The sequence below is a fragment of the Budorcas taxicolor genome, chromosome 10 (genome assembly GCF_023091745.1).
Source record: "Budorcas taxicolor isolate Tak-1 chromosome 10, Takin1.1, whole genome shotgun sequence".
Taxonomy (NCBI): Eukaryota; Metazoa; Chordata; class Mammalia; order Artiodactyla; family Bovidae; genus Budorcas; species Budorcas taxicolor.
The window spans coordinates 10224840-10238117 of record NC_068919.1 but is presented as its reverse complement, the minus strand read 5'-3'; the positions used below and the strand labels follow the sequence as shown (position 1 = coordinate 10238117).

Sequence of the window (13278 nt, the reverse complement as noted above, 5' to 3'; positions counted from 1 at the left end):
GTGTCTGGCACAGAGCAAATGCCTAATAAATTATAAATATTAATATTACTTATCTATTATGAATCTGTCACTTTAAGTTTTCTCTTTTAAAGGAAGTTTTCTGGGGTTCCCTGCTTTCCTGTTTCTTATAATTAATGGATCCCTTACATTCCTGCTTGCGTGTATTCGGTTGCTAAGTTGTATCAACTCTTTGTGTCCCCATGGGCTGTAGCCCACCAGGCTCAGACTCTGTCCATGGGATTTCCTAGACAAGAATACTGGAGTGGGTTGCCGCTTCCTTCTCCTGCTTAGACTTAGTTAAAATTGTGAATTTGGTGGAGTTGGGCTCCCCTTCCAGCACACCTTATTCCCCCACGCGCCAGCACCTCCTAAAGTCCTTCTTCTTGGAAACTGTGGTCATGGGCAGCTTTCACCACAGCTCCGCTCAAGATGTGGCAGATACTGGCTTAAACAGCTCAGAGAATGCAGCTCAAAGTAGATGAAGAGAATGGGGTTTGAACTCCTGAGATCTTGGTTCACTGTCTTTGTCTAAGTTAACTCAAACTTCTTTTAGGCCCCAAATCCACCTCTATGAATGCTGGGAAGATCGACTTATAAGTGCAAGGGCTTTTGGAGAAGGTTATTCAGACGATAGTTATCAGGAAGCCCCATCTTTCAAACCCTTTACAAAACTGTAGCTGACAGAAGGGTGCCCCAGCCCCCCTCTCCTATCCCAGAAAGAGCTAATCATACTCCTTCTTGAGCTCCCGCTATACATACCTCTATCATAGCATCTGTCTGTGGGCCTTAGACATGCATTAGACATTTTCCTTTGTTTTAAATTTTCAAAACACTGTGATTTTAACACTCTTAGAACAAGCAGAAGTAACATTGAATCACATTTCAAATTGGTATAACTTATTTGTACATGTCATATTTTACCATGTTTCCAGTAATCTCAAACTATTCTTTTTTCTGCTGATATGTTAAAACACTAAGCAGATGAAATAATTTCAGCACTGAGCATGTTGTAATGTGGAGGGGAAGAGGTCATATCTTCTGCGGGACCTCCCAGAGGCTGTAAGACCCTGTGGTTTTAGCTCTGAATACACTGTGTCTAGTATCTGATACACAGCAGGGGCATGACAACAGTTGAGTAAACAGTTGAAAGAAAATTCTTTAATAGGGACGCAGGAGAACCTCAAACCTTCAAGATCTAAGTGAATCTCGTAGCAGCAAAGATTCAGATTCCATAACAGGAGGTGAGGACTCTATTCAGGGTTTCCTAGAGCTCCAAAATTACACTGAGTGCATAGCCACTCAGCATTGTGTGCATTTCCACACAAGAAAGTGTGTAACCTCTTTTCATTGCAATCATTCACTTCTTATATAGACAGTAACTCTAAAAAGCACTCCTTGTCATCATATATCCACGATAGCAAATCTTCTTTTTAAAAAGATAACAAAAATAAAAAAAAAACACCCTGTTGTAGAATTCTTTCTGTATTTAGACAAACATTCTAACTATAATGAACTTGGTTTGTTTTGATTTATGTTATCCTGAATTTATCCTACATAGAATTCAGATGAACAAACTCTTCCTGTGTTTGTTGCTTTGTTTAACCCCAGTTGTCCCAACTTAAATAACATGGATTCTAGTCTTTGAATTTTTATCTGGCTTAATAATAAAGCTTGTAGTTGGTCTTCACTATCTGGATTACAGTGGAGGGGAAAGAATTGGACTTCAGTTTTATAATTCTTTTAATCTTGGCCAGTGAAAGCTTTCTTTAGCTTCTTGTGTAATGTAAAGCTGAAATATCCATAGAAATCATACTGCATTGTGGGCTTGTCCTAAAAAGTTCTGAGTCAGTAAAGGAGAGAGTTGGGAGGCTCTCAGGCAGAGGGGGTGTGAGGACCACCCCTGCTGCTTCACTGAGAGATGAAGCGAAAGTGAAAATTGCTCTTTGAGACCCCATGGACTATGCAGTGCATGGAATTCTCCAGACCAGAATCCTGGTAGCCTTTCCCTTCTCCAGGGGATCTTCCCAACCCAGGGATCGAACCCACGTTTCCCGCACTGCAGGATTCTTTACCAGCTGGGGCACAAAGGAAACTGAGAGGTGAAGGGCTTATTACACCCAATCCTAAATGATTGTGTGCAGAAAGAGCTGCATAAATCCCAAATGTTGGTAGCGGAGGACCTGTTTGGCATGAAAGAGCATTTCCTTTCTTCTTTGACCAGTAAAGAAATAAAAATTATTGTTTCCTTCCTTTTATTTCAGAGAGTAGTTAGTCTAGGAGAACTGTTTAGAGAATTTTGTCTTCCACAAATGTGACTTGAATATCACACATTCTTTTCCTCCTTAAGATAAGAGATGGACACTTCTGTGTCGAAGCCTTCTCCCAGCGCCTCACCTGGGTCAGCCTTCTCCCTCTGCACGCTCAGTGCTCTTAGCCTCTGACTAGTTTCTCACGTCTGTCCCGTGTCCTTGGCATTCTTGTCGCATAGAGCTGTGTCTCCTTTACTAGCTATGTGTCTCCGCTGCGGAGCCATGGCTCACCTGTTTGTACGGTTGGTTACTAGTAAACACGAAACTCCTGAAGTTTGCATGATTCCTGCTTTTCTTAATGCATAAGAGTGGACTCAAGGCCATCCCTATAACACTGTCCCTCTCACTCTCTTGCACTGCATTGGGAAGAGCCCTGAGTGTGCCCGGGGGACCGCACTAGGCATGAGAGTGTCATCTGTCATGTGTTGTGGGAAAGGAGGTGGGGGGAGGTTGAAAAACACAGCATTAGAGAATAAGCTCTTTAATCAGAATGTCTGTATCTGACTAATTTTGTAGCCCACCCAGGGCTCAGTGTGATGCCTCTCACAGCATGAGCTCAATATGTTTCCTGCGTGAACTGACAATGCAACCCAGTGAGTTAATACATTCCAGAAACCCTTATTCTGAATAAGGGGGAAAAGTAGGCATTTTGGAGTTGCTTTAGCATCATATTTCAAAAAAGTGTATTTCCTTCTTAGGAAAGGCTTATTTGGGGTAGAAATTCAGCCACACCTTGCGCACTGCCCACCAGTCCCACTGTCCAGAATCATCGGGTGCAAGGGTACCTTTCATAACCCACCATCACAATATCAGGCCTCGTGTGTTTCTGCCTAGGTAGTTCTGGTACAATTATCAGAAGCTATTACCCTTAAGTCTCACCTATTCTCAAGCAATACATGGCTGATGCTGTCATCTGAGGACTAAGAAATATTTGTCTAGACGTTTGATCCAATCTGTATTTTTATTTAATGTGTAATTGGCGAGAAAATAGCAAAGACAAATTTAAATGCTTGCATCTCTAACCTTGTCACAGTGTCTGAGCATTCATTCATCATCATTATCTTGGATTCCTGCAGCCAGCAGACTTCATAGGAAAGCAGGCACTGAAACAGATTAAAGCCACGGGGCTGAAACGGAGACTGGTCTGCCTCACCTTGGCAACAGACGACGTTGATCCGGAGGGAAATGAAAGCATCTGGTATGATGGCAAGGTGAGTGCTGAAGCCCCATAGCGAGGGGCCACTGCAGTTCTTCTGAAGCAGAAACCCCTTGTCTGTGTTTCTGTTTACAGTTTTTTTTGCTAGGTATTTATCTACTGTTGAGATGACACTCTTTTGGATTCAGAACTGACAGTCAAGAGACAGAGATTACTTACCTGAAAGGAAAATGTGAAATGTTGCCCATTTTGGAAAACATCATGTTCTATATGTTTTAATGAAAGACAATAAACTGTGAGACCTGAACACACTGGTCAGCGAGGAAGGTACGATTTAGAAGGTTAGGAGGTGAAATGGCCTATTGACTCGCCACATCCGTATCAGTGAATACAAGAGAAAGATTTTATAAAGAACTTGGTGTTCTGACTTAGCTTCTCTGGGATCTTTCAGAAGGAGGCAATTCTGACCTCAGCACATTAACAGAAAAAAAAAATTCAAATGAAAATTTTTATGACAAGGGAGGGTAGAACCTTAGAAAGTAAAATGGAAATCTTTCAGTTCTTCAGGAGCAGTTAGATCACCTTCTTCTCCCTTTGGGATGCTACATTTCATTCTCTCTCCTGGTAAAGCTAGAGTTCGATAACTTATCAACAGAACTTTACTTCCTCCCTCTTTTATGACTAGTTATAAAACCCACTTTGGCTCAGCATTTTGCTGTGTTTTACCTGGTGTTGCCAGACAGTGTAAACAATCTGGCTGCAATGTAGAAGATGGGGTTTGATCCTGGGGTCAGGAAGATCCCCTGGAGAAGGGAATAGCAACCCAATCCAGTATTTTGGTCTGGGAAATCCCACGGACGGAGGAACCTGGTGGGCTACAGTCCATAGGGTCGCAATGAGTTGGACACATCTTAGTGACTAAACAACAAACAACAACAACAAAAACAACAACCAGACAGGGGTTATCAGGCAGAGACAGTGCGGCAACCAAGGGGCCTTTAAGACTCACCTAGTAGCTGTTCTGTATGGAGCAGGGTCTGCTCGGCCAACATGCACAGATTCAGAGATTCTGTGCTAAAGTCTTTTCTCACGCATTGCAGCCTACTTAATATTTGTTTCCATTTTCCCATCAGTTCAGTGACAAAAAGCCCTGGTAGTGGGGAGAGCCAGTGGGACCAAATCTCAGCTTTCAGTTCACTAAAGAAATGCCATCTGGGCTAAGGGGTCACTTTGACATGGAGCTAACATGTACAGATTTCCTTCTTGTGCTGGATAATTTTCATGTCATTCCATTTAGTTTTATAACTACCCTCTCAGATACGTATGATCGTTCCCATTTAAAGAGGAGGCTTTGGGATTCAGAGAGATTAAACAGCTTGCTTGAGGTCACACACTATGACATGTGGCTGGCAGAGGTGATTTCTGACCCAGGTACAGTTGGCCTTAAAATTGCTTATGCTGTCTTCTAAGCCGTGTTGAATCCCCCCATTTCCTCCCTTCTCTGTCTCTGATGGCCTCTGTATTCTCCTAAGCACTTCGTTGTATACCCACAGATCCTGCACATCTCGGTAACAGATGGATGTCATAGTCGATACTATGAAGCCAGTGGATCTTTTCTCAGATCTGGAGCTTTTTCTCAAATGCCTCAGCCTTAACTGTGTTGAGTTTGCTCTTCTGTTTGTACCGTACTTACTCTTAAATCACAGTCTCCACTTCCCCTTTCTGTTCCAGATCCCTGGTTCAGTCCTCTTTTCTTAATGTGTTCTTTTTCTGGTTTCAGATTTGCCCATGATTTCCACTTAAAATCCCTCTGCCATTAGCTAACTGCATGAGCCTCTCTGAGTCTCTGTGTTCTTATCTGTAAAATGAAGCCAGTGAGTGCGATAATATCTAAAGTTCTTTCTGCCTCTAATTAATTTTTCCCTTGTCACTGTATTTCATCCCCCACCTCATCTTTGAATTTGTTCTACATTTTGCACTCTATTCTCATTCAACTTTCTTGGTCTTCTGATATGGTCCACACCCATCCTTCTTCTGGCTGTTTCATTTGGCCAGGGAATGAAGGACAGATTATGTTGTAACATTCTGTATGCAACCCCACCACTGACCATGATCCACTGACAGATTTCTAGTCATCTTAAATATGACCATACCCAAGTTAAAAAAACTGAAATCCTGTACCTTAAACATATACAATGTTATATGTCAATGATAGCACAACAAATCTGGGGGGAAAAAAGAAAAACCCTGGAAACCCAAGTTCTATTTTTAAATTTTATTTCCTTTGCCCTCTCTGTGTACCAAATTATCTTGTTATATTTTTCATCTTTCCATTACATGCCATCTGTTTATAGAGCTGCCAATCCAGTTGCAATTTAAGTTATTAATAATATTTCTCAGGGACTCCCCTGGTGGCCGAAATCTTGGGCAAATCTGAAACTAGGGACTTTCCTGGCGGTTAAGACATTGCCTCCCAAGGCAAGGGTTGTGGGTTCAATCCCTGGTCAGAGAGCTAAGATCCCACGTGCTACATGGCCAAAAAGCAAGACAGAAAACAGAAGCAATACTGTAGCAAATTCAAAAAAGTCTTTGCAAAAATATTTTTTAAATTCTTCTCTTAAATTTCCTGATATCAGCGTGATGCTTAAATCGTTTTATCATGGGGGTGACCCTCTTTGACCTACTTTATACTCTAGAATGATATGAAATCTTTTTTTGATTTTTATTTCCTGACTTTATATGGACTTACACTACCTTTGGTATTTGATATTATATTCTTGCAGGTAGATATTTGCAATGCTAGCAATAAGATTGATTGCTAGCATTGCAAACATTATTAATTTGTTTGTTCAACAAATCTGAATGTCTGCTAAGTGACAGCAATATTCTAGGTACCGAGGGTGCAGCAGTGAGCAAATCAGACAGTCACTGTCCCCGTGGAGCTTATATTCTAGGGAGGGGAGAGACAGACAATGAACATTAAATAAAATAAATAGCACGTCACAGGGTGATGAGTACTTTGGGGAAATGTTAAGTCTCACTGGGAGATGGCAGTGCTGGAGGAATGGATTATGATTTTAAGTAAGGTTTCATTTTTAAAAATCAAGGCAGAAGAGTGTGCATGCTGCTGCTGCTGCTGCTAAGTCACTTCAGTCGTGTCCGACTGTGTGTGACCCCATAGACGGTAGCCCACCAGGCTCCTCTTTGCCTGGGCTCTCCAGGCAAGAACACTGGAGTGGGTTGCATACTTCTCCAAGAGTATGCATGAGAAGGGTTTTAATTAGTTTTTTTTTTAAAAAAAAAAAAAAAAAAAGCTTTGCTGGGAAATAAGTTTTGAAAAAAAACTTTTTGATAAGGAAGTTGGGAAAGTTTAGAAATTCTTCTTTTTCATTATTAATAAACTAAAACACACAGGGATAGCCAAATAAATATATCATCCAATTTAAATTATGTTCCCTCTTTCAAAGACTATTTACCATGTCTCTTCTCTATGTCTGTTACAGGCATCTTTAAGTCTAATAATTAAGAAAAGAATGAGACAATGCTAAAAATAAATGAAGCTTGTTTACGTTGGTAAAAAGAAGGCCGACATTTGAGTTCACAAAGAATATGAGACTCTATTAGGCAGAGGGTGAAGACAAGTTGTTCTCATGATTCACTGAGCAAAATGAAGCAATGAATTTGATTGAATTTGGAAAATGTTAAAGTAGAATGATATAAAATTTATGCTAGGGAAACCTTTCCCTGGAGACATAGTAATAAGATCAAAGGAAAGACTAGAGTTCTAAAATACTCTGAGATACCAATTCCTGGATTAGAGAGAAATTAAGGGAGAAATAAAAGTAATCAAACAGAACACATTCAATAAATATTTTAAGAATAGCATTCACAAAATAAACATGCTATTTAAGTTACTAATGCAGAAATAACTGCCAGATGAATTATTGGTGGATTTTAAGAGATGGGGAGACCTGAGGAAATAGGGCATGCAATCTCTGAAGAGGGATTGTAGGTTTTTGATCCAGTGAGTTAGGGAATTTGACCAAGAGATTCGCTTAGGATTCTTCCTGTTCTCTTAAGATGCCCAAGAAAATCAGGTTAACTTTTCCAGAGTTCCAAACGCAGATCTCTGTTTTAGAGATCTGGAAGTGAAGCCAAGTTATCAGTATCTTTCAAAAAGCAATGGTTAGAACTCCAACTACCTTGACCCAAATCCCAGCTTTATATCATGGAACTCTGATCTAGAGTAGAAAAACCATTTTGAAACATGTGTGTTATTTCAGAAATACCTTAGCAGCTAATAATCTACCTGAGAGAAGCTTTTACTAATGAATGCATTCACATTATAAATCACCATAATAAGTTCAGAAATTATATGGAGAGCTTCTGATTTGGGGTTTCAATGAAATAATTAAAAACTGGAGCTGCAGAGATAGGAGCCTGTATTTAACGTCATAAATGTGTAAGCCTCTAAAAGACTAGAAATGCTGTGCCATGACTGTTGCCTGTTGTGCGCCCTTTGCTGAGGCAGCTAAAACGTCGCCAGGCTGCTTCTTGCTCATGGATGTTTTCAAGCACGAGCTATACACAACCACTGTGCTAGGCAGCGAGGCTGTAAGGATTAGTGAGACATTGTGTAGCCAGGAGAAGCCGTTTTGAATTGGGCTATAGATCATATTTTGCTTTTGTTTTCTTACTTTTAAGATATGTGGCATTTAAATCTATATTGTAATTTTTTTGGCATTTGACTCTTTCTTGCATCTAGAGCTAAAGAAGATAAAGTTAACATTTATTTAAGTGCCTAGCAGTTATCAGGAATTGTTAAATGCTCTATATATTCATATGGGCTTCCCCGGGAGCTCAGCTGGTAAAGAATCCATCTGCAATGTGGGAGACCTGGGTTCGATCCCTGGGTTGGGAAGATCCCCTGAAGAAGGGCATGGCAACCCATGATGGCATTCTTGCTTGGAGGCTCCCCGTGGACAGAGGGGGCTGGTGAGCTACAGTCCATGGGATCTCAAAGAGTCAGACATGACTGAGCAACTAAGCACAACAACAGCGATATTTATATAGAAGATTCACTTTATGTTGACTGTTGATATATTAGCAGTTTAATTCAGCACTCTTCTGACAGGTCATTTTCTAAATGCTAACAGGAACAGTTGGCTAGGTTTGCTTTAGGATTTTTAGGTTTTCCTCCTTTTTATCTATTACTGCCATGCTAGATGGAAGAGAATTTTTTGAATTTTAAAATGGAAATATGTCATTCTTCCTATCAAATCACTTGGCATGAAACTGAGCAAAATAAATAGATATATATTCTGAGAAGTGTCTTTCATAATTTTAAACTTTCATTAATCTGCTAAAAAAAGTGAAGTTTTTTCTCCTGGTATTATCCTCACAGACAGCATATCATAAAACTTTGTAAGTTGAACATATCTTTTGAGAGTTTTCATCTGAAGAGGAAGCACACAGTTCAGTTCAGTCACTCAGTCGTGTCTGACTCTTTGCGACCCCATGAGCCGCAGCACGCCAGGCCTCCCTGTCCATCACCAACTCCCGGAGTCCACCCAAACCCAAGTCCATCAAGTCGGTGATGCCCTCCACCCGTCTCGTCCTAGCTGTGAGCAAGATGCCGAGGGTGGTGGGGCCTTGTTTTTCAGGTGGTTGGCAACACGACCTCCGGGAGCTATAGTTACCGCATCCAGAAGAGTCTGGCTTTTGCGTATGTTCCTGTAGAGCTCAGTAAAGTGGGGCAAGAAGTTGAAGTTGAACTATTGGGCAAAAATTACCCTGCAGTTGTCATACAAGAACCCTTGGTGCTAACAGAACCAACCAGAAGCCGGCTTCAAAAAAAAGGTGGAAAGGACGAAATTTGAAAAGACTTTGAAGAGGCAAATGTATTGTGGTTGCAATATGCTTGTACTCAGAATTATAACTGACTGGCTGGGGAATGGGGAAACCAAAGATTTATTTCAAAATCATCAAAATCTAGATTAAGAATTCTAAAACCTTTCTCTTGTTTTCTAAGGAAGATAGAATAATGGATGAATGATTTACATTGTTTCAAATAAAGATACTTGAAATCAATGTTTTTGTTATCCTATATTGTTGTATATGAAACTCCATTAGCAAAACATTTAAGTGATTGCTAATATAGAAAACATTATATAATTTTAGAAACATTTGCATATGGTTCTTGTTAGCTGAAAACAAATTACGCTTTACATAAAAACAAATGCAGTATTGATGGATTTACTTCATTGAGAAATACTCATTGAATAAGGTATCATTTTAATTTTTCATAACATGCCTAGGAAGAAAACAGTAAAATTTAATATTGGTATGTGTAACATTTTTATTCAGTTCCTTGAGATATTTATTTTCTTAATGACTTCCCTGAAGGCAGTTTTATGGGACATCATTACTGTCCTTTCAAAGGTTGTTTTAGAAGAGAAATTGCAAAAAAGAACAGAGTCTTCCAAAGGAAGTGGTACTTGTAAACCTTCTGAAATGAAGCTGAAAAATAAATAGATTGTTCCAGGACAAACACAGCTTGAATACTGAACACCTCTCTTTGGGAAAGAATTAATGCAGGTTGACATTACATTGTGCTGTTCTGGATACCATTTCACAAACTGTTGACAAAGCAGGTCAAATAAGAGCTTAAGAGCTGACAGGATTGCCCTTACCACTGTGTATAGCAAGAAAAAAAAAAGCCGTTTAGAAATAACTCTCTGATACACCTCTTGAAATTATTTGCATTTAGTTGAATAAATAAAACATTTCAAAAAATTGTTGTTTGTCATTTATCATTTGTTCTGTGCACACATTTACCTCCTAGGAAAAGTTCAATACATGCGTATTAAAGAAAGCTGAATGTGAAGCATGATAAGATACTGTAGTTAGATTTTAAAATAATTTCTTAACTTGTAAGTTTTTTAAATGTGCCAAATTTACACGTAAATTTTTATAAAAGTAGTCATGTATTAGAACCTTCCAACTTGCTATTCATTTATCTTTGGTATCTCCTCTTACGTAAGAAATGAAGAAAATCCCTTTGAAAACACACATTTTCTAATTATCAAGAGTATTATCCAGACCCTTTCTCTCAGCTCTGATATAGGTATAGGTATTTCTCATTCTTTGCCTTTCTGTAGCCTAATTGCTATTTGTGTTAAAACTAATGAAACAATTGAAAAAATATAAAACTGCATTAGTAGTACAATTTAATAGTTACCTAAGTTATAACTTTTCAGTGATGAATTACTAGAAAATTATTTACATAAAATATTATGATATCAGACTCTAATCAAAGGAACAGTACCCGGAAGGAGAAGGCAACTGACTATGCAAAAACAAAATTTTAAAAAGTGGTCATTTTTAAAAAAAATAAAATTCAAATTTCAAAGAATGCCAGGAGAAACATCAAAAGATTCTGATCTTACATTGCTAGAAGAAATCAGTAAAGAAGTATTTGAATGTCTTCACCTTTTCCACCAAAAATTGGGCACTTGCTCTAAATCAATAGATTGAACAATGTTAAAGTTTGTTGTCAGCCATTTTCCCCAATTTTTAGCAGATGAAGAAAAACTTTAGAAATGTTTACTGTATGTAATGTAAATGTATGATGAATTTTCTGATGAAGATATTTTAGTGGAAACTTTTAAACACAGACATGTTTGAAAGCCACTATAAATGTTCCCAAAGCACCAAAGACAGTATTTCAATTCCTGGAGTTTGTTGTGAAAGATTTTTATGAATTTCTGCCAAACTTGTACATCTGTTGCTCATGTAAAAGAAAATTAAAGGCTTAAAAAATATTCTTCAATAAACTTTGCGAAGATAACCAGACAAATCTGGGTATACTGCCTGGTAAACATTAATGTGTGAAGAAGAAAAAATTCAGTGAAATCACTACAAAGTTTAAAAAAGAAAAGGTTTATTATTCACAAGTAGCAGACCAATTTGTGAGTATAAATATTCTCCTTTTTCAAAACTAATATAGTTTAAAAATATTAATTTCTTTTTTATACTATAACATTTATTTCTATTTTTCTTATTACTGGCCTGACTATATATCCAAAGTTTAATAGAATTTTTTTATCCTGTGTATTTTTTTTCCTGGTAGTTATTATTCATTTCATTATTATTATTAAAAATAGTTATATGGGACTTCCCTGGTGGCTCAGACAGTAAAGTGTCTGCCTACAATGCAGGAGACCCGGGTTCAATCCCTGGGTCAAGAAGATCTCCTGGAGAAGTAAATGGCCACCCACCCCGCGTACTCTTGCCTGGAAAATCCCATGGACGGAGGAGCCTGGTAGGCTACAGTCCATGGTGTTGCGAAGAGCTGGACACGACTGAGTGACTACTATTCATTTCATTATTATTACTAAAAATAGTTGTATAATGTAAAAGAGGGAGAGAATCACTAAAAAATGGTCTTCCGGGCTGGCTTCTTCTCTCATGTCTGGCACCTATCTAAGGCCAATGGCAACACCGTAGGGTGGCAGGGCACTTGTTTCCATGTGGCCTCACTATGTGATTATCTTGCCAGGTAGTTCAAAGGAGGGAACTTAACATGGAAAACCAGTGAGAGATGCCAGCTGCCAAGCTGACACTATGACTCATACGGGTTGGAGCTGCTAGTGGGAGCTGGAACCATAGAAAAGGTATATCCATGTCTGTAACATCCTGTTTCTTGACCAGAGAAGTGGTTACTTGAGTCTGTCCACTTTGTGAGAATTCGTTGACCTATGTACACTTTTGTGCACTGTTTTAAGCACACAAAAAATGCTATGTCAAAATCTTTTTACATGAATGGTACTATTTTCCACTCTGTACTCTCATCTAGTTGGTTTTGAGGAGGCGATAAGCAACAGGCAGGATAAGGAGGTCAAAGGCGTTTCAATTTGAGTTGGCCATAGCAGTTTTTAATCAAATTCTCAATTTCAGACACTGGGAGAGTTTTCAGAGATAAATGAATTATCTCTTCTTTTTAAAAAACGGATCCTCTTCTTCTCAATACGCATCCTTACACTAACACACAAAACAAAATCAACAATAAATGGAAGATACTTCTTAGAATTACCTTCCTACATGCTTGTAAGCTTGATGATTCTTAATGCCTTGACAGTAGTTAGCACTGATGGCGGTTAATGCATATAACTGATGCATGTAACTACTGGCAACTTAAACTCATCTCCAAGTTTAAAATAGGACCTTATAGGCTTTTAAGAAGACTCTGACCCTCTCTGCTTCCCTTGTGGCTCAGTTGGTAAAGAATCCGCTCGCAATGTGGGAGACCTGGCTTTGATCCCTGGGTTGGAAAGTTCCCCTGAAGAAGGGAAAGGCTACCCACTCCAGTATTCTGGCCTGTACAGTCCATGGGGTCCATGCGGTCACAAAAAGTCAGACATGACTGAGCGACTTTCACTTCACTTGACCCCCTCACTTAGATATGGTAGAAATAAATCCCATCCCAAATCGATTTTCAAAACTAAGTATATTTTGAAAATAGTTTAATAGCTAAACATCTAGAATGATAAAGTTTGTCTGTTCTTCCTGATGTTCAAGTCTATCTCCTTCTGGACTATTCAAAGTAGTAATGGGCAATGAGTAACACCGACCACAATTTACCACACTTGGTTAGTAAACTTCAGTTTTCTCTCTGAAGAAATGCCTCTTGCCATTCTTATCTCTACCGCAACGGTTAAACCTTTAGAGAAACATGTTTAAAACTGTTCACCCTTGGGACGCAATACTTATCATATTCAGAGGCACTGACACCAAACAGGTTGAGACAAGCAT

At 39.0% G+C, this 13278-nt stretch overlaps 1 protein-coding gene across 1 annotated transcript in view; it reads left to right on the top strand.

Moving 5' to 3' along the window:
• Positions 1–9344, top strand: part of DMGDH (dimethylglycine dehydrogenase) — a 70644-nt gene extending 61300 nt beyond the window's left edge. Inside the window, exons 15-16 of the mRNA XM_052647055.1 lie at positions 3386–3520; positions 9129–9344. Of these exons, the coding sequence (XP_052503015.1) occupies positions 3386–3520; positions 9129–9344 (351 nt within the window). The remainder of the gene's footprint in view (positions 1–3385; positions 3521–9128) is intronic.
• Positions 9345–13278: the final 3934 nt, after the last annotated feature.